This window comes from Acanthochromis polyacanthus, chromosome 10 (assembly GCF_021347895.1).
Source record: "Acanthochromis polyacanthus isolate Apoly-LR-REF ecotype Palm Island chromosome 10, KAUST_Apoly_ChrSc, whole genome shotgun sequence".
NCBI lineage: Eukaryota > Metazoa > Chordata > Actinopteri > Pomacentridae > Acanthochromis > Acanthochromis polyacanthus.
The window spans coordinates 19,212,240-19,239,173 of NC_067122.1; the positions used below are offsets into that span (position 1 = coordinate 19,212,240).

Consider the following 26,934-nt stretch of genomic DNA (forward strand, 5'->3'; position numbering starts at 1 on the left):
GTTACAAATAAAGGCTGAAACAGACAGTCCCTATCTGATATTTTGCATGTGTTGGTTTTTCTGGTCAAAGAAGTCAAGGGTATGAGATTGTGTTTAAAAAAAAAAAAAAAAAAGTTAAATGGAGATGTCAAGAATGACAAGGAGCACTGCAGCAACATTTTAATGATTTGCATGCATTACTACTAGTAGTTTGAAGCAAGAGATTGTACTCTTTAGAACTCTGTAAATACTTGCAGCAGTTTAAATTCAACTTACTTTTCAGCTTCCTTTTGTAGGATTGTGTTCTCCATTTTAGTAGAATATTTTCTTCTGACAGCTCTAGGTGGTATCTCTCAAAGCAATGGCCACTAAAGCACTGGATAGCTGGGTATTTTCCAAATGTACGTCTGGTTAATTCTCCCACTGCCCTTAAAGATCCGCTAACAGCTGATTTCCTAAACTTTTCAATGGTACAGGCTGGAGTGCCACTCACGCAGCGGGTGGGATTTTCTTAAACAGTGCTAAAGGTTGTTCATGGTTTTGAATAATGCTCACATTCATATAACATACAAACCAGTTAGTGGATTGGGGGGTGGGATTTGTGTCTCCATTCACCACAGTAGGCCAGGGACAAGGAGCAGTCATGCAGCAAACATGCCCCACTTCAACTGATGATCATGATGTCTCCCACACATAGGCAATCGGTGCACTCAAATGCACCTCGCATGTGTGGGTCAGTGAGCCATACAGCAGCAGTAAAAAGTGCTGTTTAGGGAAGATTATTAAGGTATTGAATAATGTGCAGCTCAGCAGGGAGCACTGGACACTTTGAGTTCACAGTAGGGCTGCCACGATTAGTCGACTAGTCACGATTATGTCGACTATTAAAATCGTCGACAACTAATTTAATAGTCGACGCTTCGTCTTTTTTTAAATCACTGTTTTTCTCTCAAAACTGCTGCGGCATCTTCCACTGCCGCGTCTGCCTTTCTGTCCTTGACACACATGCGCACTAGGGGTAATCGGGATCAGCCGCGATGTCACCGGAAATTTATACCTGACTGGCTATGGTATCATGGCAACCCGGCGGCAACGGAACTCTAAAGTGTGGGAGCATTTTAAGCAAACACAAGACAAAAGTGTGCAATGCAATATCTGCAAGACAGAGCTTTCCTTTCACGGCAGCACAAGTGCGATGCACGAGCACCTGAAAAGGAAGCACGTTTTGGCTTGTGACAACGATGAAGAGGGACCGTCGTCTCGGTAAGTTAACTGGCTAGTTAGCTGCTAATATTAGCGTAAACACAGAGCTAGCTTACTACTTACTGATAAAGCTGTAAACGTTAACAGTAGCGATGACGATTTGTTTCATTAGCCGCCCTTAGCACACATATTTCATGTGCTTTCTCTAACGTTATGACAGTGATGTGTTTGAATAGGAAATGTAGTAACGCTAATGTTTTCTAACGTTATGTTTCAGTGCTAAAAAAGTACGTTCTTCTTCAATGGACGGATTTGTTACAAAGCTAGCTACATGCACACCTCAGCAAGCAAATGTTCTGACTGAGTCCATACTGAACATGTTGGTGACGGACATGAGACCCCTGTCGATGGTGGAGGATGAAGGGTTTAAGGAGATGATTAAACAATTCAACCCGGATTATCACAACAACTACCTACCAGGCAGATCCCACTTCACCGCATTGATGGAGAAGAAATATCATGCAACCTTTGAGAAGGTCAGTCTCTCTTTCTCTCTCAGTTTCAATTTGATTGATTGGCATGAATGTATTAAAACAATATTGCAATAATAGCACAGTAAAATAAAGAAATGATTTAATAAACAAGCACCATTCAAATACATAAGAATTAAAAGCTCTTAGATCACTCACTCACTCACAATAGCAATTTAAGAATTCATAATGGTTAAAGCATGCAATGTAATTTTTTGTTTTTGTTTTCTTTGACTTATATGTTTAATATTTATTATTTAACCTACTTAACTGTATATGATAACTGAATTATTGAACTGGCAAATAAATTTAAAGCTTAATGCATAAGCTGACAAATATTGTTAATAATGAAAACAAATACTGTGTATAATTTTCTTCATAATGCTTACTATTCTTTCAAATCATGTCTTTAAGGTAAAGGAGACCCTCAGGGGCGTCAACAGTTTCCTCACGCTGACTGCTGATGTGTGGACCAGTCGTGCAACAGAGGCTTACCTTGGAGTGTCTTGCCATTTCCTGAGTGAAGACTGGAAAATGAAGATGTTCAACCTTTCCACCATGCCTCTTGAGGAGAGGCATACTGGTGCAAATATATTGACATGAATGGAACAGGTTTTAGCAAAGTTTGACATCTTGCCCACCAAAATAAAAGCAGTAGTTCATGATAGTGGTTCCAATATGGTGGCAGCAATGCGACTGCTTGAAGAAAAACATGGATGGGCCTCCATCCGCTGTGCTGGACACACACTCCAGCTCGTAGTCAACACTGCTCTCAAAGAAACCACCATTAGCAGAGCACTCGGTGCTGCCAGGCAGCTTGTGGAGCACTTTAAGAGAAGCGAGCTGGCTAGTACAAAGTTAAAGATGAAGCAGGAGCAAATGAATGTTAAGCAAAATGCACTGATCCAGGATGTCAGTACAAGATGGAACAGTACATTCCACATGATTGAAAGACTCCTTGAACAGCGCTGGCCTCTCACTGCCACTCTGTCAGATCCCGAAGTAACTCCAAGGGGGAAACACTACTTCGACCTGAAGCCAGAGCAGTGGGAGCTGCTTGAAGAATTGAAGCAGGGGTTGGCACCTTTTGAGACTGCTACTGTTTACCTTAGTGCACAGCAGTACACAACCATTTCAGGTCTTCCACAGGTGGTCAAAGGGCTGACACGGGCTGTACACCAAAGCCAATTTGAGACAAACTCAGGAAAATCCTTCATTTCCAGTGCAGAAAAGGGGATAACACAGAGGTGGGGGAGTATTTGCACTATCTCAGGAGACAAAGAAAATCCAGTTCTTCTTGCAGCTGCCCTGGACCCGAGATACAGAAAGCTGAAGTTTTTGACTCCTGAAGATGGCATCAGACTGCAGGGGAGTATTGAAGTGCTTGCTGTCAAAGAAGCAAAAACGACTGGGACACAGGATGCAAAAGGGCCAATGCAGAGGGCCCATGGTTCAGGTAGAAAGAGTGCTCTGGAAACCCTTCTTCAGTCTGACACAGACAGTTTGAGTGAAAATGAGGATGGAGAATCTGAGGAGGACAGAAAGATCCAAGTTGTGATAAATGAAGTTCGGCTGTACTTCGGAGAGGCTTCACTTCCTAAAAACGAGGATCCACTGGAATGGTGGAGTGCAAATGAGGGGCGTTTCCCCACAATGTCAAAGCTTGCCAAATCATTTCTGTGCATCCCTGCAACCTCCACCCCATCGGAGCGGATTTTCTCTGCAGCAGGGAACATCTGCTCTCAAAAGAGAGCAAGCCTTTCTTCAGGACATGTAGAAATGCTAACTTTCCTGGCTATGAACAAGACCCTTGTGCAGTTTGGCATTATATAGAGTAACAGTATAGTAAAGTTGAATACTGTTGTGAGCACTGAGCACAAAACGCACTTTTGTTACATTTGAGTCAGTGAGACCAAAACTTTAATAATTCCTTAGTTACAAGTGCCTACCTCATTGTTGCTATGTTTGATGCCAAAGACAAATTAAGGAAAGAAAAGGCCTAAAAAATAAATATAAAGTTTTTTTTTTGTGTTGTTTAGGCAAGTGCCTTTTCCTTATTTTACTCAGGTGTTTGCACTTTATGCTACACAGTTAAACAACTGTTTGTTGCTACAAGCATATTTTATTAAAGGTTTATTGAACTGTTATCTTAATTGTCTTTATTTTTAGTTGGTATGTATCTTAAACACTTCAAGCTGAAAGCTAATTATGGTTATATAAGAGCAGCTTCATGCTGGTGCGATAAGTTGTATGTTTTACTTTGAATTTACGTATCATCCGATTAGTCGACTAATCGATAAGATAATCGGTGACTAGTCGACTATCAAAATAATCGTTTGTGGCAGCCCTAGTTCACAGGCATGGTAAATAATACTGCTGTCTTCCACTCTTTTTGTTTCTTTGTGTTTCTTCCTGTTAAAGGTTGTTTGGAACTTGTAAATGACCTGTGATGTATCAATAAGCAGGTGTCAATGCTCAAATAAACAACTGTGACCAAAAAAATGGTCACCTTATTTCTTCAGGATATTTCAGTTTGAACACACTAAAAGCTATCAAAACGTTTGAGCTTAAGAACAAGTGAACTCTATAATGTCATAAGGAAGGTTTTTTTATTTTAAAACAGCTTTGTAAATGTGTAATATGTCAGGGTTGTTGGTAATTTCCTGCTTTGGCTGGATATGTAGAGAACTTTCATTGTTTCTGGGTGTGCCTGCCAAAGTACTGCTCTCCCCTGTACACCCAGTATGTAGCCATGGCAACACTGTAAGCAACATTACACAATATTAGCTCAGCATGGTTAGCAAGATGACGCACTGAACATACAGCACAGTACCGCCACAATCTTTTTCTTCACATTTATGTTTATTGGTTAGAGGTTGTTAAATATGAAATCCAGGTATTGCACTTACTTTTCTTCAGACTTACACATTTGGAATGATGTGCATTCTCAAGTACTTTCATTAGTTGTGATGGGTATTATTAAGACTTTATTGTTACCAGGTTTGATATTTGTAAGACTTATCGGTATTGATACTGTACAGTCCACTTGTTGATATTTTCCTTTAATTTTATGGGATTAAAATCTATAACTAAGTTCCAGAGTGTTTAGTGTGCTCTTAGTTATTTTGTTGTTGTTGTTGTTCGTCCATCGAAACGATGAGGACCATGACTTCCCACTATGATGTCGATTGGTTCCGGTGTGTCCGGAGATGGCTGGTGAGTCCAATCCGGGCCCGGAAGTCGCGACCACAATGATGGCACTTGAAGTCACTCTCTGTTGTGGTTAAGGTACTTGCTAACCTTGCTTTCCTGACGGCTCGCTTCTCCTGAGCAGCTAATGTTCTTGCTTGTTCTGAGTTTTTGGCACCGAGATTGATCATGTAGCGCCAGTTTGATCGATCACTGGCTTGAGATTCCCAACTTTCCCAATTGATGTTCATAGCCTTAAGAGAGGATTTGAGGACATCCTTGTATCTCTTTTTCTGACCTCCCACAGTTCTCAATGGATAATGGGATGTCATGACATGCGCGAGACTTGGATTATAGTGTAGAGAACTTGCGCAGCATCGTCCACACTCTCTTGTCCAGGATCACCAAATTCCAGTGGCAAGACATAGTCAAGACGGCTGGGGATGAGCCTGGATGCAGGAATCTGCCGGCAACTTGACAGAGTTTGTACAAGACTCCGCCTACGGGTATCCGCTCCGAATTTTCTGTCAGGGTTAATTTCCCTTAGCCTTAGCCGAACCAACGGCAAAACCACAAGGCAGTGGAGGAAGGTTGTAACCCCAACCAGGGAGGCAAAGGGTGTGCTAACACTTGCCTAAGGTGTACACCCAGGCTAGTGGAGGGAAGGAGGTGCCTTACTTCTCCATTCTAGACCGGCTCCAAGCAAAGTCTAGCCACTGCCCATTTTTGTAAAAAACTGCCAAATGACGCAACTCCCTGTTAAAGGTCACTGGTAGGAAGTGAGAATCAAAAATTAACTTATGGCTATTGAAGTATTCTGTGCGTGAGAGCTACTGGATTCCATGCAATGGTAGAGGCTCATGCAGGCGCTTGTGGTAAAAGTAGCAACTTAAAATACTACATGACCTCATGCAGCTTTAATGTTACAAAACAGGAAACAGAGCCAATATAAGAAAGCATTTCATAGCAGACAGTTTCTGAGTGCTGACAGCAGGAAGACAGTGGGACCACCACAGCCAGCTGTGCTAAAGTTGGTGCTTTAAATTTAGATGGTAGTGTTACTTTCTAAAGTTAATGACTGTGAAGAGTGTTATATTTACCTGAATTGACGGGTTAAATTGATAAGCAAAGTGAACTTGCTTGCCGATGAGAGGCCTGGCCAGCAACTCCATTTAGCCAAAAAATGCACAGTGCTTCAAATATGTGGCATGTTATCCCTTTAGTTTGCCGGATTTTCCACCATGGAACACAGCTGCTCTTGCACTTTTTATAGTTCTGTTGCAGTAAGCCCCCGTAGTCGGGAATGACGATACTAATGAGTGCATCATTGTTAGTAGAAGATGAGATGCAGGGGAAAAGTGAATTTAACAGTGGGCAAATGAAAGTACTGAACGTTAAATAAAGAAACAAATGACTAAGATGCCAGTAGCTGTACTGAATGCTCCTGAGCGTGTCAGTGCTATGGTTCTAATCAGTTTGGTATCACTAATCACCAATTACAGACTGGTCCTCTGTAGTCATCCATATTCATTTCCATCTCCACTCATTTCCTCCCACAGCCACAGTCCATATACTCGGTACCTCACCTGTCCTCTTCACACATTCATGTATCCACCATGTCTCTTGGGTTCTCCACATGACTTAGTCTCCAAGGCAAGAAAATTATCAACAGGCTGCCCTTAATGCCCTAGAGTGGCCTGACCAGTACTACACCTTCATCAATGAAAACTTATCCGAATAAAAAACAACCAGTCACTGTCAATTATAATGTATTTGCTATCTTTGTCCATGTTTACATGCACACACCTACACACAGATGTAGAATTGATACCTCACAGTTATGACCGTTGCATGTCTGAGAAAAAGGCAACAGCAGAAAATCACATATCTAATCTGGGAACTTTTCAGATGAAGCAGCCTACTCCATAGTGCTTGTTGTCACAACTCCTTTGGCTATAATGTTTCAGTTTTGTTAGCACATTTATGAGGAAAAGGACTGCAGTGTTTTAAGCTATTTCATATTTGTTTTTGTGAAGTAATACGATAATTAGAATTATTAGAATTATATTATATTATTAGAATTATAATTATTATTTTTATTTTAACAAATGTTTACTGTGTGTCTGAACCTCTGAATATGACATAGAAAAGTATTTTTCCCCCAGAAATGCACAGTGTGACACATTTAAAATTTCTGCAGAATATCCATGTTGCTTTAAAAAACGCATTTGCTGATTATTTTCTATACACCTGCAGAAATGAATTAATCATTAATAAGTCAAGTCTTCGTACCCATTTACAACCATTCCTCATTACAAATAATGAAGAGGGTATCTTTTTCCTCTCCATTTCTGTAAACACCTGTAAGATGATTGGACTAAACCAGGGGTCGGCAACCTTTAACACTCAAAGAGCCATTTCGACCCGTTTCCCTCAGAAAAGAAAACACCGGGAGCCGCAAAATCCTTTTGGCATTTAAAATGAAGACAACACTGCATATATCGCTTTTTTTTTTTTAACCTCTATGCCCTTGTTAATCAGTCGTGATTAATTAATTACAAAGCCTCTAATTAGATTCATGTTTTTTAATTGTGTCCTACCACTAATATTTATCTTACTTGGTTAATGTCATTTTTGCTCCTGGACCTCATTTGTTACGTAATGTTAGCTGGAAATCCATATTTTGCGAATGCCTATTTAACTTGTAAAATCTATTTATCTATTTATCTTAAGCTAATAACTTTTCTCCGGTAAGTCGCTGCCCTATTTTCTAAGACGACACTCCTCTGACTCTCTGACCTGCTGCCTGGATGTGACATCGAGCCGTGTTCTTGCGAGCAACGTGTATTACCCTATCATGAGTACTTTTGACTCAAAGACAAGACGTGTCTTTCTTGGAGTGGAGCTTTAATATACAGGCTTGCCATTCTTGAGTACAAAATGATGTGAAACTACAGACGGTGCTTCTCCAGGAGTAAAACAAAAAAAAGGCATGAAACGTGTGGGAATCGGAAGCTCCATGTTGTCTCTCTGCAGGGGGAAAACCCCAGCAGCACATCTGGTGGAGTGACACGTCAAAATCAGAGCGGTAATTTCACAATAAAACTCTCTATATTAAAATGCTTTGAAACGCGCCTGAAAGGCAGAACAATTTATTTTCCAAAGTTACAGGGAGCCAAAACAGAGGGCTGAAAGAGCTGCATGCGGCTCTGGAGCCGCGGGTTGCCGACCCCTGGACTAAACTTTTATTATAAACTAAAGACAAAAGGTCTAAAGTTTGTTAGGGCCACTGCATGAATGTAATTTAAACCTGTATATATTGGTGGGGACATCTTTATTGTTGTTCCTTTTTTAACTCTGTCACATTGCAATTGAGTATTTTTTAAAAAAAAAAACAGACATTTCATGACTACAACATATAACAGGTCCCTGACCAGTCCTTAGATCTATGATGTTCTTTTTTTTTGTTTTGTTTTTTGTGTTGGACAGGTGTGACACTACATAATTAGACAAAGCACATTATGCAAGACTGAGACGGAATCAAATCCATCAAAATATGGTACACTAAGAGACTTTCACCAATTCTTGGCAGGTGACCACTGATCAGTAAATGATGCTGACAGAACATAAACATATGTTAATCCAACTCAAGTTTGACTTCAAGATCTGAGCAGATTTGAGCACAGGTAATTGCTAAGTGCATCTCCTAGTGCTTCATTCCAGGATTGTTTACAGTCCAGTGACTGTAATCCTAAAAGAAAAACCAGAAAATGTATATCTATATTTATTATTAAATCTCTATGCTCTGTAGAAAACTGCTGCCTGCTGGATACTTGTTGAACAAAAACTAAATTGCCTTCTTGGTAACATGTAAATAGTAAATGGTGTGCAATTATATAGCGCCTTTCTACCTTAGTGGTACTTAAAGCAATTTACAAGGTTCCTCATTCACACATTCACCCACCAGTGACCACCTGAACCACAGCCGTACTCAACAATAATCTAACAATGACACTTTTGGGCTTTTGTTATGGAGTGTATGTTGGTGGAAAAAATTGCCATTGCATCCATTTAAAATCCAATAATCAACACATTAAATGTTTAAAGAGTGATTTTTTTTATTTTTTATTTTTGCTAATTTCCTGGCATTTCAGCTGTTTGTATGCTTGGTGCCCTAGAAATAGGGCTGGGCGATATGACCAAAATTTTATATCCCGATATAGCTTATTTTATATCCCGATACGATATACATCACGATATAGCATATTTTTTGGTAAATTCAATGAATGAATGGGACCGGGCAGCGGTATACCTTACAAAGTACGGCAGTCTGATCCTTGTCGGTCTTTTTAAATCCAAACCACCGCCATATGACGGAAGTTCCCCCTCTTTTAGGTACAAGCTCGTCGGTTTGAGCTGGTTGTTCGTCATCTTGTTGTTTAGATTGTTCTTCTGAGTCGAGTCCAGCGTCTTCCTCCATAACTGTTTATGTTTTAGCAGCGTGCCAGTGTTGCCAACTCCTCAGTAAGGAAAGTCGCTATTGGCTGTCCTAAAAGTCACTAGAAGTCGCTAAATGATGTCATCTCCTAATTTGCATATTTCCCAGTTTGCATGTAATTGTAATCAACGTTGTAGGAGAGAGGAATAACGTTGTGGAAGAGAACAAAAAGTGAGTATAAAACACCCAAAATATGTTTTTGAACTAGAGGCTAAATGCTGCGGTTTATTTTAGTATGACAGTGAAGAAAACATTTTCATTTATATTTCACTCCGTAAGTCTGGATGGGATCTGTAGTGACTTTGTGCATGTGCGATTCATCTGTCGTCTGGCCACGGAGTGATGTGGGTCTCCCCTAATCAGACACTGGGACTGCTGCGGAGTTACTGGACTGACAGCCTGTGCTTTGGGAGGGGGAGGAGCTCGCAGCAGCATCTGCTGCTTGTTGAGGACAGTAACTGCAGAATGATCTGAGTTTTCCTATCAGAGTCTCCAAAACTGCACAAAACGTCGCTAGATTTGTCGCTAGTCGCTTTTGACAAAAAAAAGTCGGTAAGACGCTTTGGAAAGTCGCTAGATTTAGCGAGAAAGTCGCTAAGTTGGAAACACTGCCGCGTACTTGGGCTTGCCGTAAGGCATGTCGGTGACGTAAAATACTGCCGTAAAGCGTGTTTTGCGAGACTGCCATATAAACGATAGGATCTTCACATAAAACGATAGACATTTTCTATCATCCAGACGATCTCTATCGTCATAAAAGCCAGCCCTACCTAGAAATAGTTGAAAGTGCTGAACTATGAGAAATAATCTATAAATTTATGAACTGGACAGTCCTCTATGATTTAAACAAAATAGCTGTATACTCTCACACCTTTCTGTGTTTGTTGTCGGTTCATTGGCAAAATGCTGGAGTCAGGGTTTTGGCACATGGTGAACTAAGAAATATAATTACCCTCATTGTTTTTATTGAATCAATGGAATTGTGAGATTGCCAGACTCCCGACCCAACCCAATAATCGACCTTTTTTTATAGCAGATATTTTTGCACAGGCCTAATTTATGACCTTAATGATGGCTGAGTTCCACTAAGTGTAGATAATTCATGTCAGTCAGTTTTCCTGCTATGGTAAATTTTTGACTGTGAAAACTGTTCTATAAGATTATTTGCCTAATTGCTAAATATAGCCATTAGAAATAATACAAGATATGTTGCATCCTTTTCACATTTGTAACAACAGTTATGCATTTTTTTCATGTTATACAGCCCAACTATTATAGTAGCGTGTCCCAGTTTGGAGTGATCATCTAACAGAACTGTAGGTTCTGCACTCATTTGCCTATAAGGTGGCCACTCTGCTTTCTCTTATTCTGCATTTGCTTAGCTTTCATTCTTGCTCCGATTAACATAATCTTTCTTACCACTCAAGACCTGCTATTTAATATATGTATGCAGGGATAGGTGCAAGTGTGTATGGTTCTAGAAACATCAGGAGCAATGGGTGACTACTGATTGTATTGCTGTTATAAGCTAAATGCTGATTTGTTTCTCTCCAGTTGCCTGCTCTCACAGATGGAGCCCTTTCTCTGTTCTTATTTTTTCTGCTGCCCTAGGCATGTATAATATGCTCTCTGTTGGACCATTATATTTACTGTGTGTGTGTCAGTGCATGTGTGGGTGTCTTGTAAGGGTTTTTCTTTGGGGCACTGCAGGGGGTTTAAAAAAGAAAGAAAGAAAAGCAGCAATCAGTGCAACACTCTTGACTTCTTGCTTTTGTAAATAAACCCCACACTTGCAGCTGTTCCAGTTTTTGATTGCACCTGTAATCAGAAATGTAGTGACTCGTATACATTCAATTTCTAGAATCCCCTTTTTCATTTTGCCCCTTATATTTTTCTGTTGTTTGTGATCATACATATCGTTACTCGACCACATTTCAGGAGACATTGTTCTGTGTTGTGATCCTTTAACTGGCTTCAATGCAGTCACATGGGGTAATTGTCTGGCAATTTCCAATTAACCAGAAGGAAAGTATTATTTGACAGAATATTATAGTGCAAATGAAGACACTGATTATGATGTGTATACTAAAAAGTGATTAAAAACGAAACACCTCACAGTGGTAGTGGGTGAAACTCCTCCAGTAGTAGGAAATCCAGGTACTTAAGCATTACTTTGGCAGAACTAGCGACATTGCAAGCTTGCTGCTAACCCCAGCTCTTCATTTTTTAATATGTTATCCTGATAGATGTTTTGTTAAATGCGTCTTTTAATTGGTCTCAGAAACTGTGTGCATAAATCCAGGTACATGTATGTGACTGAGCACTCCACAGATCTTAAAACATGGTTGCAATTATGGTCTCGTAAGCATGGTATTTTGACGTGTGCTAACCTGACCCTCCCTACATGCTGTTCAGCAATTGCTTGCTTCTCAGCTTGACTTTTGAGACTTTGGAGGCATGGACAGGGGCAGATGTCTCTGCTCATTAAATTGGTTATAGGACTAGTGTTGATTGGTTATTGCAGCTGCTGATTGATACCATTCAATTGTCATAGCTTTTCTTTTTTTTTTTCTTTTTCTTGCTTATCTGGTGGACCACTTTAGGCCCCCACAGCTTGTTAGAGTAGTGCTGTGTACATGCTTCAAGGTGTGGAGAAAAATTATAGCTTGTACAGTTTGTAGTTTTCCAGTTCTTTTAAATCACAGAGAGGTATCAGTGTCTAAGTAGAGTGTAATACACTGTACGATTTCATTTGTACAGTTTCATTTAGCAGATACTTTTACAACACAAGCAAGGATCTAGTCAGGAGAAAACAGCCGCAGCAATAATGCCATAAAACAATACATGCCGTTGCTTAAACCCTGAACATCATCATCATCGTCATTCATAAGCCAAAACATGCTGGATGATTTATGTAGGTCAAAGGGTCAAAGACAGGCAGGAGACTGTGGTTGTTGAAAATGACGAATGAAAGGAGCAGACATCAGCCACTGTCCCACCTTCAAAGTCTCAAATTGCAACTTGATGAGAGGGCAAGTGCTGTGGAGTTACGACTGTAGGGAACGTCAGGCTTGTTGCACCCCTGTGCTTGTGGAACCACAATTGTGCACAGGGAAAGTAAATGTTCCCTTGTGAGTGTGCTTTTCCGCTCACGGCTACTATTTTGTGCACTTGCAGAGTACAAATGCTCCCTTGAGAAAGTGGTTTTCCACTTGTTGACAGAGTTTTTTTTTTTTGTGCTCACATCATATATATGTGGCGGTTTTGAGACTAATTAAAACATCATAAATTGCTTGCTCATCACAAGAAAACGCAGAGCAAACGTATTGCTGGCAAAGCATGCAAAGGTTTTTGCACTGTTCACTGAACATTACTCACTGGATAGATTGTACAGATGCAGTCTTGAATACAGTCTTGATTGCCATTATGTGTCTTGAGTAAAGTAACCACATTATAACATGGCCACTATATAAAAGCTGCTTGTGAGGTGATGGTGCCTTAATGTTTACCCAAACTGCAGGAAGTGGGAGTCTGACACATGTACCACTTCATCTGATGAGCTCATTGTGGCTGATTAGATGAATCAGCTCATTTAACTGGCAGCCTATGCTTCAGGAACCCTCTGAATTATAATGAAGCAGTTTTGTTAGTTTGGTGTTTGATCTAAATTAAAGGAAAATCCATCAGAGCCCTTGTAAGCTCGACTTTCATCATGGATTTCTATATTATCTATGATCTAATTTTATCCATATATCAATGAATAAATCAATAATATTAACCACTATGAAACCCACAAGTATTACATTTACCAAAACAATAAATCAGTGATTCTGCAACTACCACAAAGTTTACTTTTTTTGATAAACAGTTTGAGCCATCAGAATAGTTAATTATATGTTGATTTTGGCTTTGTTAGTAGTTTTTATTTTAAAAACATGAATTTGCTGAAGCAGAATTCTTAGTAGCTTAGTATCTTTATTTACAGTATTTTGAATCAGTTGAGGTGACAGTAGGGCAGTGAAGATACCAGAATAAATTGATTAATAAACATTGCGACTTTCTTACTACCCCAATTTTACTCATTTGATATCATTAGTTACTTCATGCAGACAGTAGGTCTCCTCTTCACGTTGTAGACTGGACTTAACTTTCTTATAACTTCACAAAGTCCAGGCTTACTCTACCTGTCTAACAACTAGTCACTGAGTTGGTGTGTAATCAGTCTTTGTCTTATGCACACTCACACACACACCCATACACACTAGTAATTGTTCATTGTTATTGATGTACATTTAACAGTTAATTCTAATATTGATTTTAAGTGATATCACTTATAGCTCGCAAACATTATTGCAGATATTGGTATTATACTACTAACAGTAACACAGAAGTGCTCTCATGGGAATAAATCTGTATTATTGTGTATGGACTTTAAGTGGATTATTCTGTGATCACATCATGTCTTTATAAAACTTTTGTTGAGTTTAGTGTAGGGCTAAACACTGGGGTTTGGCTCCAACAACAATAACTGCTTTCAAAAGTCAGATTCTAAAGGAATCTTTCATTTCAATTTTGCTTATTGATTCCAAAACAAATTTCAATCCAAAAGAAACCATTTTTGTTGTGCTTACAATTACTTTACACTTATTTGTGGTATGGTCAGAAGTGTTTCACACAGCTCTGCTGCACAATAGGATATGAAAGTAACATGGCATAAACAAGGGTTTCTTTTTCTTTTCTGTGACGATGAACATAACATACAGACTCATTAACTGTTTCTCTTGGCACATTACGTCTAAGTAACATTACTGGCCTTTATAGCAACACTTTTAAGTGACTGTGGCTGACTCACTCTCAAGGAGAGACTCACAACAAATCCACTAGTCTACAACACCACTTTCCAGGCTGTGACTGTGCTGAGCAGTTAAAAAGCTTATTTACCTTATTTCATAAAGTTTGTTTACTTTTATAGACGGAGATGAGCAGTATTGGAAGAAGTGTTCAGATCCTTTATTTAAACAAACTAATTCCACTCTGTGAAAGACCTGCGTTTAAATTGTTGCTTAGCTATATAGCAGACCACTCATTGTGCTGAACAGATTTGACACGATGCACAATTTATCTACGAGGTATTCTTACCATTGTGACCCTTAGTTGTGTAATATTCATTTAGATAACTGATTAGCACTTGGATCATACAATTTATTCAGTCCTTGATGCTAAAAGTGGTTCTGAAAGTGTTTCTGAACTCGTTCGTTGTGGCTCCATTTTACTCCTCAATGACGTTCCTGGCTCAAACACTGTAGTGGAGATTGTCTGCGAGTGCATATGTTTTTAACTGTACTTGTGGTTTGTAAAGCGGAACAGTTTGTTAAATTCAAGAGTGTTTTCTCTCTTCCTCCCTCTTCTATCTCTGCAGCATTCTTCCTGACTAGTAGTCAGTGTCCCATGCAATTACCCAGAATCCACCGTGCCTGGTGTCAGCTGTATATTTCCGTTATGTGGGCTGAATGGCACCACCACATTTGTCTGTGCTTTTTGACTGCTCTTCCCATGAGCAGAGTGCAGCAATGCAGGAACAAGTCTTTATCTCCATTCCTTTTTTTTTTTTTTAACTTGCTTTGAAATAAAAAATATATATAAAAAGATAGGTAGCAGAAAGCATCTGATACAACTTTTGTTCAGTGCAACATTTGGTTTGGATGCATGCTTTCCCCACATTCGGGCTTTACCTCAATCATAAGGCTGCTCAAAGGTCTAGTGTGTCTTATGTCTAAAAGTTAAGTTAGATAAAGGGAGGCTTGGCTGTTCTGTACCTACATATGCGCTAGTAACAGGTTAAGGTAAACATCTGTCAGTAGCACTGTATTTACTGGGTGCATTTCATAAATGAGAAGATGTAAAGATGATCCTGGTCTGTGTTTCATCCTGGGGCTCTTGACCCTCAGACCTCTGCAGCTCTTACCAAAACCCAAGGTTCACTAGTATTTGATGCCAGAACAAGGGGACAGATATTTTGTCCAGACTGATCCTTTTTAAGTCTTATATGTATTTACATAACACTCTGAGGTTTATTGTGAGTTTTGCAGAACATCTTGCCTTTAAATTTTAATAGTGGGCAACATTAAGAACTAAGTGTACTATTGTCCTACTTTAATTTTGATCAGAAACAGTCATTTTTAATTTCCCTACTTGTTGATGGGCTCATTTTCTTCTATGAGTCTAATGTTTTTGTGATTGTTCTGTTTGATGCCTTGTGTTTTCCAAGTTTTGCCCAGAGGTACACTTGATTGATTTGAGTGTCTCACAGAAACATTTTTGGATGTAGCCTGACATCTAGTGGTCAAAACATGATAGTACTTGGTTTCCTTTATCATGTATTGGTGATCTTTTGACTTTACTTTCTTCTGTGCACAATTTCACTGATATTTCTCTTCCCCACTTTTGTTAATTGGTGACTGTTGGCTGCTAATTGCCTTCAATTACTCCTACTTACTTAAACTTGGAATGCCTTTAATTTAAATCTGTTAGTTCTCTGGAGATGGATGTTAAGAACTAGACTGAATTATCATGGTCATTTATTTGGTCCTTCTCTCTGCCCTGTTGGGAATCACTCATGAACTCTGAAGATAATTTCCTGGATCCATTTCCTGTCATGAATGATTTCTGTCTAATGGATTCTTTATTTTTCTCTCCCTCCTCCTCCTTGTCATTTCTTTTCCCTGCCATCTGGTCGATTTTTCCTGCCCTTTCTTGATATTTTCCTTAATTTCATCCGTTCATCTTTTACAGAAACTCAAACGGCTGTTTCCTGATGAGGTAGGTTTGTTACGGCTTGCCACCATCCACTGTGTACTTGACTCGCCCTTCTGTCATTGTGGTTTGAGATGAAGCAACTCACCGTCTTGCATTTAATGTCGTGTCACCATCTGTCACAATCGTAATCTACCATAACACATGTATTGTTCTGTATCTGTGTTTTGTCCTGTTCTGTATTGAAGCTGGATGTGCATGTTTTTGAAATACACACTGACAGCATGAACTGCTTGGTACATAGCATAGTGATGCCCCCAGTTGCCTACAACAGGAAAATGCTTGATTATTATTTTTGAATCATTGTGGTATAGAGGATCATTATGTGCCAAGATTACGTGTACCCTGAAGTTGATGCTCTTCAGTGCTTGTTATGTGATAATTATATAAACACTCACAATACTACTGGCAGTTTACCACACAAAGTCATTAAAACCAGAGGAGAAGGAAATCCCCTGTTGTTTGTTAAAATTGAGTCTTGATTTCTGCTTCTGGCAGTGTTTCCTGCTTGTTGACTTAGTGTTGCAATATTTGTCGCCAAACACCTTTTGACATCTCACATTATTGAAAGATCTAGCTCTTTTCAGACATGGGATATTGAACATTGCTGGTTTCATCAAGCTATCAAAGTGACGGTTTTGTAACATTTATATGCATGTGACAGTTGATGTTCCTTGAGGTTTAATCTGGACACCACAGCACAATTACAGCCAGAGCTGTGTGCTGATGTAGCATTTGGCAGCTTGTAAGGACTGGAGCACAGTGTCAGAGAAGGAGAGAGCTCAGTTAAAAAAAGTTAGATACAAGGAAAGCCACTGTTTTCTGTTCACTCACAAGTTTCATCACTGATAGATTTTAAAACTTATTTTGCTGTTGTAGTTTCAGGAATACTAGTCATCATTTGTAACAGTCTCCTAATACATTTTGAATTTCAGCATTTATTTGTTATTTGATAACGAAATCAGCTGCTTGTTTAATAATATCTGAAAAAATGTCAGCTTCGAATAACAGGACTGTAAATTGGAACATTCCTGTTTGCTCAAATGCAACACTTTTTGTAAAGCATTTGCATGGAAATAACATGAAAATGCAAAAAAAAAAAGCAAAAGAAAAGTAAATGCGAGTTTCTTTAGACTGAAAAGAAAAACTGAAAAGAAAATTATGAATGCTTTAAATTGTCTCTTTCGTGATATTTCATAGTTTATCAAACTGGTTTTAAGAATAATAGTTGAAATTAAGCATTCATTACACTGATGTTACCAGTCTGTACACGACATTTACTTTCTCATCTCTGTTTCTGCAGATTTCAATTTGTGATGCTGCAGTCAGTTAATCCAACCTAGTAGGACTGCCATTGAGGCTTCTATTTTACAATAACCAGGACTGAAACCAAGGCACTAAATTGCCATCAGATTTTCTGCTAAGAGGTGCATGTCTGAAAAGAGCTAATGTAATAACCAGAAAATAAAACGAGATACCTCTTTGGGTATTTCACATTAAACATGACTCTTAACTTTAAAGTTGGTATTAAAAGATCGTGGAGGTTACACTTTGTAGTTTCTCAATGTTACTGCTTTCCTCTAACCTTTGTCATGTTGTTTGCTTGTCCAGTTGGAACGTTTCACCAGCATTAGGATGAAAAAGGACAAGGAAAAGCCTGGCCAAATGCCAGGTCAGCGACATTCTTCGGCTGCCAGCTATGAGTTCAATTCTCAGAGTGCCATGCTGCACGATCATTCTGACGAATATGTGTTGGACCTCTTCGAACAGATGCTGGTGAGAAAGATCATAAAAGTGTGTGTATGCGTTATGTGGAGATTCAGCTTTTGGGGATTCACATAATATTATCTTGGCTGAACAGCCTGGGAAACCTGTATTTGGTGTATTCCTGTCAGAAGTACTGAATCGCTCACCGATTAAAGACCCTTCATGTGGAATTATTTTAATACCTTCAATTTAATTTTGAAAGCATGTCACAATTTCTGTAGAAAAAACATAATTATGATAGTTTAAGCTATGTGTTTGCTCTAGAGACACCAAAAACAGAAGACTCTTACAGCACAAAGGACAAATCTATTGAGATGAGCAAATTACAGTGTTTGAAATTCTAAATTGAATGTGTTTCTTAGTCATGTGTTAGTAAATTGTTTTGTTCAGTATCTTAGCATAGCACAACCACTGCTGCTACGACTTTCAAATAGAGCATCTTTGAGCATTGTTTAGTATCTCACAAGAAGTTTTGTTTATCTTGCTTTAAATTACTAGCTGACACACATCAATGTAATTCTTTACATTTATTAACTTTTTAGGTGTGTTTTCTGCTTGAGTGCACAGATTATTTGTCATGCTGTCTCCTAGTTTCAAAATGTTTTAAGTCCTTCTGTCTCATCTTTCCGTTTCTTCTTTCCTTCCTCCTGTCTTTGTCCAGGTGGATATGAACCTGAATGAGGAAAAGCAGCAACCTCTGAGAGAGAAAGACATAATGATCAAACGAGAAATGGTCTCCCAGTACCTCCACACGTCCAAAGCTGTCAGTACCTAACAAGGAAACAAGTGTTTTTAATGCACAATAAAAAAATGATCAGATCATACAGTAATACTATTAACTTACAGTCAAGTCTTTTCTGTTTATAAGGACAACCTTTGCTTATTTCAGTCTAGATTGGACGGCCATGTTTACACACAAATAATGTAGACTTACATAGTAAATGTCACATAAATGTATTCTCTGTTCAAATGACGAATCAGAAGACATTTTTCACCCTCTTTGGTAGTGTTTGCTGTTCCTTTTAGTTGAATAATATTTCAAAAGCAGCAGGTGAGATTTTAATATGCTGAGAATCAAGCAGCTCTAACAGCCTACATAATCAAACTAGTCAAACAGATGGTTGCTGATAGAGTTCATTTAACTTTAAACTAACCTCATTAAACGAAGAATTCTACAGACAGTACCCATGTAAGTAACTTCAATTTATTCTTAACAGTTGCCCATTTGCCTGCTTCGTCTGTTTGTTTTTGTTTGTTAGGGCCAAGACCAAAAGGAGAGCTCCAAGTCAGCCATGATGTACATCCAGGAGTTGAAGGCAGACTACCGAGACGCACCGCTGCTGAGCTGTCTTGAATCTCTACGAGTCTCGCTTAATAACAATCCTGTCAGGTAACTCTCAGACTGCCAGTACTTGGACAGTTTCACGTTTTTGTTCGTAGGGCTGTGTGCTTAAGTACATTATATTTGAAATAAAATCATGAACACTACTAGTGCCAAGTCTCAGTGTTAAATTGTCTAGGTTTACATCAATCTTGGGAGAACTGTGTGGAAGATGCAGACCTTTTAATCTTTCCTGACCAAAAAGGGGTTCAAACTTATAAAATCAAACAAATTCATTGTCTTGAAGCGTTTTCTGAATTCTTTGGAATAAACAATTCCCTGAAGTCATTGATACACCCAGTCACATTGACGTCAGGTGATTGTCTTGTCCAGTCGAGGGTATTCATCCGGAAAACTTTTTGGTTCCGTTGGTGGTAGATGATGTGCATTTTACAGTGGTGCAGTTTTTACAAACAAACATCCTTTACATCTGAAAAATGCCATTTTTAGGCCAGGAGGCCACAATACCTCATTTGAAAATGGTATGTTTTGACACCTGTTACATTTATCAAAAATTCCAGCTCCTTATTTGATTCATCACTCAACCTTATTTGGTGTTATAGTTGTCCAACTGAATGGGTTAACAGAGCGCTCTTGTGTGTGAACCTTCAACGCAAGAATTATTTAGTACTCAAGTGCCCAACTACTGTTCAGTCTCTGGATACTCTGTATTAAAGGGCCATATCTCACACATACATTTTTCAGTGTTGACATGATGCAGGTAGATGCAGTAATTTCAAACAATAATTAAATTCTATGGAAATTGTCAATATTTTTGACCAAGCAAGCGCTTGGTCCTATTTAATCTAGATAATATAATTAAACAAACAAACATTGTGGTGTACTGATTTTTTTTTATATAAATGTGTGTATATAATGTGTATAATATAGTTTTGCAATTTTAATTCTTTAAAAAATGAAGAAAGAATTAATGTGACCTGAACAGCAAAATTGAAGATGGAGTTGTATAGCCTCAGGAGCATTTGACAGGTTTTGTGCCGACTGAAGACAGCTTTTCAGGAGAGGAATCTCATACAAATTATGAAGCATGGTGGTGGAAATTTTATGGTTTGGGGTTGCTTTAGTGCTCCAGGGACTAGGCAGCTTGAAGCCTTTACACAGCTATGAACTCTACATCATAACAAAGAGTGCTTGAAGATAATATGGAAAATCTGTCCGAAGGTTGACGCGGAAGGGGACCTTTTAGCATGATAATGCTCCTGAGCACGCTAGCAAATCCATTGAGGAGTGGCTCAAAAGAAGAAATAAAGGGTTATAGAATTGTTTAGTAAAAAAAAAAAAAAAAAAACACAGCCCAGGTTTGAATCCAGTTGAAGTATAGGGATTTTAAAATGGGCAGTACATGTGAGAAAATCTTCAGATATCTTGCAAATGGAGGAACTGTGTATGGAAGAGTGGACAACGGTTTCAGAAAGTCGATGTCAGAGACTGACAAACAATTATGCAAAATGCCTTTGGCAATATTAGCTCCTGGGGCCAAGGGTATATTTACTTTTCACACAGAAAATATTACATCTGTTGATTTTTTTTTTTTTTTTGAATAAACTATGGAAAAGATAATTTCCCTTTGGTACTGTTCAAGTATGCCATTTTATCTGAAGGGACAGTATGACAGAGTAAAATCTTTGCTTGTCTAAATTTGTTACATAAGCTTGTCATTTCAGTATTTTCTTATTATTTAACATGATTAAGTTCAACACTACACAATATATACTCTTAAAGCATGGATTCTATGCTACAAGTAACTAATTTTAGAGCAGAAATTATCATGTTGTATTGTGAATGATAGATATCTGCTAGGAATTGGAAATGCCAAAATGACACAGTTTGCCACAAAGTTTGAGAATATTAAAAACTCGGTGTACTAATTCTGGGACCTTGTCACTTACAGTTGGGTGCAGAATTTTGGAAATGAGGGCCTGGCTCTGCTTCTGAATCTGCTTCGAAGACTTCAAGAGGAGAAAGATGAATACCCGTAAGTTAAGAAGAGCAGCAGTTGTGCATTCTGGTGAAATGTTTGTTATATCTTTCTCTGTGTTTGTCTTCTCTGTCATCCACAAACTAGAATGATGGGAGTGAAATGTCAACACGAGATCATTCGCTGTCTTAAAGCCTTCATGAACAACAAGGTGAGGCACTTAGGTTGTAGTTTTTTGCCTGAAGTTGTGAGTAATAGAACCATCGAATCACTATTTGCTTTTTTCTGACATTATTGTAGTGTCGCAGTTCTTCCACTAGAGGGCATTATGAATTAAATGTTACAAACTTCATTCAATGCAGTGAATGCTGTTACTGGTACCCTTTGAAAATGCTTTGAATATTCAGTGTGCCGTGTGTCTGTTCTTAGGTAGTCATTTTAATAATTGAATATCAGTAATTGAATATCAGTGACATAGTACCTACCAGAGACAAATCCTATAATACCTTTAAATCCTGTATCTTCAAGTAATACATGTATCTGATAAACTAAAATAGTGTCTTGAAAGTAAATGATGGAATGATATAAAGAAAGCAAATTTTTGAAATGGAACAAGAAAACTAAATCAGGTATATAAATGTAGCACAAATATTTAAAATTCAGTTTCAAGTTGATAAAAATGTCGGTCTTTATTGAAAAATAAACAAAAATACAAGTGATTCTTCATTCCAACTTAAGCAGGGCCTCAGACTGCGACCAAAATGTACATGTATGCGACCATTTTTTGCGAATGTACAAGTTAAAATTTGAAGTGGTCGCATTTGTACGCATGAATGGTTGCCTTAATAAGCACAGGTCGCTGCAGCATTAGCCATATCTGTAGAATGTATAACTTTTATTTCTTCTGTGGCTTTATCAGTCTTTTCCTGCCTGATGCGTAAAACAAACTGTTGTGCATTCCTCAAACAAAAATAAGGCATGAAGAGGCAAAGAGGGGAGCCAGAGAGGGAGAAATCTGAGTCAGACACACCTGATGATCAGAGTGCAGATGCAGGCAGAAAGATACTGAACCAGTGAGCTAGTCAATTACAATGGCTGCAAAATTAAACTAGACGAGCCCTCAGTAGATGGCAGAACCACACCCATACATGATACTCTATCAATTTTGATCATCCTACGTATATCCCTTCCTATACAAATGATGCAAAATGCAAGAAATGTGCTAAGTGACCCCTGTGACCTTGACCTTGATCTGCTGACCTCTAACTCCACAGCTGAGCAGGGGACCTTAGACCGATCTTCAGTGCCAAGTTTGATTATCCTGACTTCAGCACTTGCAGAGATATCTGAACGGACATACACACATACATACTTACCCAGCCAGCCAGATACCAAAGCGAATGCAGTAACCCTGCTGACGTGTACGTCAGGCGTGGTTAATAATCATTAATCACAATTGTGATTTAAGCTCCTAACCACTATCCAAAAACATCGACTGTGGTCATTACATTTACAAATGTGCTCCGCTCATAGAAAACTGCCCATGAAATCACTCGGTGTAATCTTGAACAAATCTGATATTAAAACACTTTCTCACATTTTTCAAACAATTTTTTTCCCCACACAACTGTCAGAGCACACTGCACCAACCTTCCCAGCATCTACCATAGCCTGCAGGGTGAAACATCTGGGGAGCATCAGTAAATATAGTGTCTGTTGATAAGCAGATGTTCAGCTACTAAGTTGTTTAGCTGTTTCCTGGAATTCTATGGGAATTTTCCTGGGTTTTTATGGAAATTTCCTTGGAATTTTCCAGAAATTTCGGATGGAAATTAAGCAAGGTTTTTAAAGTACTAGCTTTTATCATATTGATAAAATCCCACTTTATCAAAACATATTATATATCATGTCAAACATTGCTGCGGTCTGATTAGATTTTGTCTGAATCAAGAAAGATTCATTCTTTTCATATAAACACTGCAGTGATGAAAAATAAAGGCACTGCTGTACTTTTAACTGCTGAAAAGGAACCCAAAACAACTTTAACTCATTATGCTTTTTCTCTTCCTCCTCCTTTGTTTTCACTTTAGTATGGTCTAAAATCTATGCTGGAGTCAGTTGAAGGAATTCCTCTGCTGGTCAGAGCCATCAACCCCAGGGTGCCTCATATGATGGCTGATGCTGTCAGACTGCTCTCTGCCATCTCCATTTTGGACCATCCTGAAAATCTGTAAGCTTGAGTGAAATGCTGACACTGTTATTATGTTGAACACACAGGAAATGTGGATTAGAACCACCAACTCCTGACCACAGTACAAATTTGGAGTACAAGTCTTATATTCAGTGTTATACTGACAGATGTGAACTACTCTATTGGCAATGAGTAAGAACTTAATATTGACATCAGTACTTGAAAAATTCCATATTGTCTTTTATCTGTGTGTCGGGTTTCAGTAAAGGCAGCTGAAAAAAGCAACAGCATGTACTGTCACTTTGCATATTTTTCATGCTTAATATTGTTTTTATGTACTGTTATTGATTAACTACATAGAACAAAATGTTACATTATGTGCATAATTGTCTGTTTATTGCAGTCATGAGCGTGTTTTGGAAGCAATTACAGAGGAGGCTGAAAAACGGGACATTGAGCGGTTTCAGCCTCTCCTCACTGGAATGAACATTCACAACATTGCTCTTAAGGTACTCGATCAAATGCACATACATCCTTTGACAATAGTAAATCATAATGTGTGTTTTCTAATGAGAAATGGCACTAACCCAGTTACATTTGAAAACAATTTGATGAGCTTCTGTTTTTTCATTTTGTATTACAGTTTTCATCCATCCAGTTACTCTAACTTGTGAAGTTCACTTTATGATTTGTTTTTGGCAGGGTGGCTGCATGCAGCTAATCAACGCCTTGATCAGCCGGGGAGAAGAATTAGACTTCAGAATCCATATTCGCTCTGAACTGCTAAGACTGGGACTTAGAGACCTGCTGAGGGTACAGAAAACGCTCTCTTTTGATCAACAACACATTTGCACAGCCTTGCTCTTGTTGTCTCTCTGTCTTGATGTCTCTATCTTGCTGATGGGCTGACACACACTTATGCTGTAAAAACTTTTTCCTCAAGTGTCCAAACTCAAAATGTTTGACAGTCACACTGCTCCTGTGATTCTCCCCTGTGCCTTTTCATCTCTATGCCTGCATCCCATCAATTTCTCTGCAGGAGGTGCGGACGATAGAAAATGAAGAGCTGAGGGTGCAGCTCGTGGTGTTTGATGAGCAGGCTGAAGATGACTCTGAGGACCTCAAAGCACGTCTTGATGACATCCGCATTGAAATGGAATATCCTTCCAATAGGCAAAATTGTTCCTTGTAGAAACTGTCAAGGTCTACTTTTTGTCCTTCAAAATAAAAAAGGATCAGCATTACAAATGCTATCTATCTGGTTGCAATCTAAATTTGCATTCTTGTAATTTTCACATTACCATTTACTTTGCTAGTTTGCTTGGTTTTTTTTTGAAAAATGAAGAAATTGTATCCTCCATACTGATAGTGTATAGAATCATCTGTAGTTACAGCCTGCATTATAAAAATTAGTCCAAAAGTTTGCTGATCTCTTTCCTTCAACAATCAGCCTGACCCTTCTCTTCCAAGACAGTCATGAAGTTTATAATTTCATATGCAATACACATACTCTCACAAGGACATTGCAACCCTGCATGGACTTCTTTTAGTTACAAAGTCTGTCTTTACCAACTGGCATTTTATAGATTTTTCCCACTCATCTGTGGCATTGTAAAACACAGCAAAACATCCAACCATTTGAGGTCTTACTGAATTTTGCGAAAAATAGAAACTATTAAGTGTTAATTTCTGTTATCGTGTATGAACTTGATGCTTCATGTTGCTGCTCACACATTATTATTACTATTATTATTATTGTTAAAAAAAGGGGGAACACGACAAAGCCTGAATGATCCTGAATAGTAGCTGTCTTAATATGACAACGATTTGAGTCCTGTTTCCAGCTCTTTGTGGCATCCAGGATGGGCAGATTCAATAGAAAGTCAACCTTACTTTAAATTTTGTTTTTGAAACTGCTTAAAAAGACCTTCATCGACTGCTGTAATTCCCTTTGCTGCTTTGACATGCAGCTATAGTTTTCAACACCAGGTGTCTCCCAGACGTAACCAATTCAGTGCACGCACAGTCTGCCTTCCTCACTGCAACACTTTCTGCTGCCTGGACATATAATGAATACAGTAATAATGTATAGCAGTAGGTGAAATGGTACAAGAGTTTACAGAGTTCGCCATTGTCAGTTGTTACAGATGCTGTGTGGAACATCAAGCCATCATGTTCAGTGAGCCTTAACTTGTTTTCCTTCAGTGATGTGAGGGAAGTGTTTGAGATATTAGTCAACACTGTGAAGGACTCCAAGGCCGAAAACCACTTCCTATCCCTGATGCAACACCTGCTGCTGATCCGCAATGATTATTTGGCCAGGTAGCGCGCACACACACACACACACACACACACACACACACACACACACACACACACACACACACACACACACACACACACACACACACACACACACACACACGTCATGATAATCTCCCACACGTGCTCCTGTTTGTATTCACATATTAGAACTGATATTATCTGTACTTACTTGCTGTTCATTTACTGATACATATAGTATAATTTATGAGTATTAAAACATAGAATAAGGTGAATCATTAATTTTTTTTAATTGACCTTGTCTAAATGAAAGCCTTTTTGATCATCATATTGCTTCTGCAATGTTAGTGGACTTCTTATACAAATGTAGGAAGACATATGTATAACACATCATATAGGTAATAAATCTCATTATTGTAATGTAGACGGGAAAAGCTGCAGAACCTCTGTGGTAAAAATGTCAATGTAAGAAACCTAACGGAGAACCTAAACAACAGTTTCTTCCTTTTCTGTAATTCTCTCCCTTCATCCACATCTCCCTCCTTTCAGCCCTTTTTCCATTTGCTGTTTGTTTTGTGGAGCACCATTCCAAAGCTGTGAAATTAATACATGCAAAGAAGTCCAATTCCATTTTAATAGAAATGAGCACCATCAATTCTTATCACAACAAATATGCAAATGTCTCTCCCTGTGACTTCCACAGCCTTTGGAGTTTTAGCTAAAGAAATGGAGGAGAAAGAAAGAATGACTGAATGCCAAGACTGGAATAGACTATTTTTAAGGACAAGTCAAGAGCTGTATGGCAGCGAGTATGTACATTCAATAACACAGAAAGAAATTAGGATTTTTTTTCCATTACAGGCAAAACACGCAAAATGTGCTGAGATGAACCCATTTGTGTTGAGCTGTTATTGGTCTCGTATTTACTAGACACTATCAGACAGGCAGGAAATTGTGGTTTATTTTTAACACAGTTTGGGGAATAAATTGTGAAGATGGAAAAGGAAAGCTCGCCCAAACAAATGGTCCCAACTGAAGTCTTTTTAGCTCCCTCTTCGTCTTTTTCTATCTTCCTCCTCTCCTATTCAGCTTTTTCCATCCAGGTGATCCAGTGGAACACAATAGATGTGGTCTCTAATGGACTCCACAGAGAGACAGAAT

The 26,934-nt window shown here is 38.6% G+C and overlaps 2 protein-coding genes across 2 annotated transcripts in view; both read left to right on the forward strand.

Moving 5' to 3' along the window:
* The window catches only part of LOC110967615 (protein diaphanous homolog 1), a 49,965-nt gene that overhangs the window by 13,274 nt on the left and 9,757 nt on the right, over nt 1-26,934 (forward strand). The window contains exons 2-12 of the mRNA XM_051954707.1: nt 16,192-16,218; nt 17,824-17,988; nt 18,641-18,742; nt 19,239-19,369; nt 21,273-21,356; nt 21,447-21,510; nt 23,390-23,529; nt 23,894-23,999; nt 24,193-24,303; nt 24,530-24,663; nt 25,696-25,812. Of these exons, the coding sequence (XP_051810667.1) occupies nt 16,192-16,218; nt 17,824-17,988; nt 18,641-18,742; nt 19,239-19,369; nt 21,273-21,356; nt 21,447-21,510; nt 23,390-23,529; nt 23,894-23,999; nt 24,193-24,303; nt 24,530-24,663; nt 25,696-25,812 (1,181 nt within the window). The remainder of the gene's footprint in view (nt 1-16,191; nt 16,219-17,823; nt 17,989-18,640; nt 18,743-19,238; nt 19,370-21,272; nt 21,357-21,446; nt 21,511-23,389; nt 23,530-23,893; nt 24,000-24,192; nt 24,304-24,529; nt 24,664-25,695; nt 25,813-26,934) is intronic.
* LOC110961937 (E3 SUMO-protein ligase ZBED1-like) lies at nt 819-4,064 on the forward strand. The gene is made up of 3 exons (XM_022209745.2): nt 819-1,242; nt 1,460-1,718; nt 2,127-4,064. Exon 3 carries the CDS (start codon nt 2,316-2,318, stop codon nt 3,543-3,545), a length of 1,230 nt encoding a protein of 409 aa, XP_022065437.2. The 5' UTR covers nt 819-1,242; nt 1,460-1,718; nt 2,127-2,315; the 3' UTR covers nt 3,546-4,064.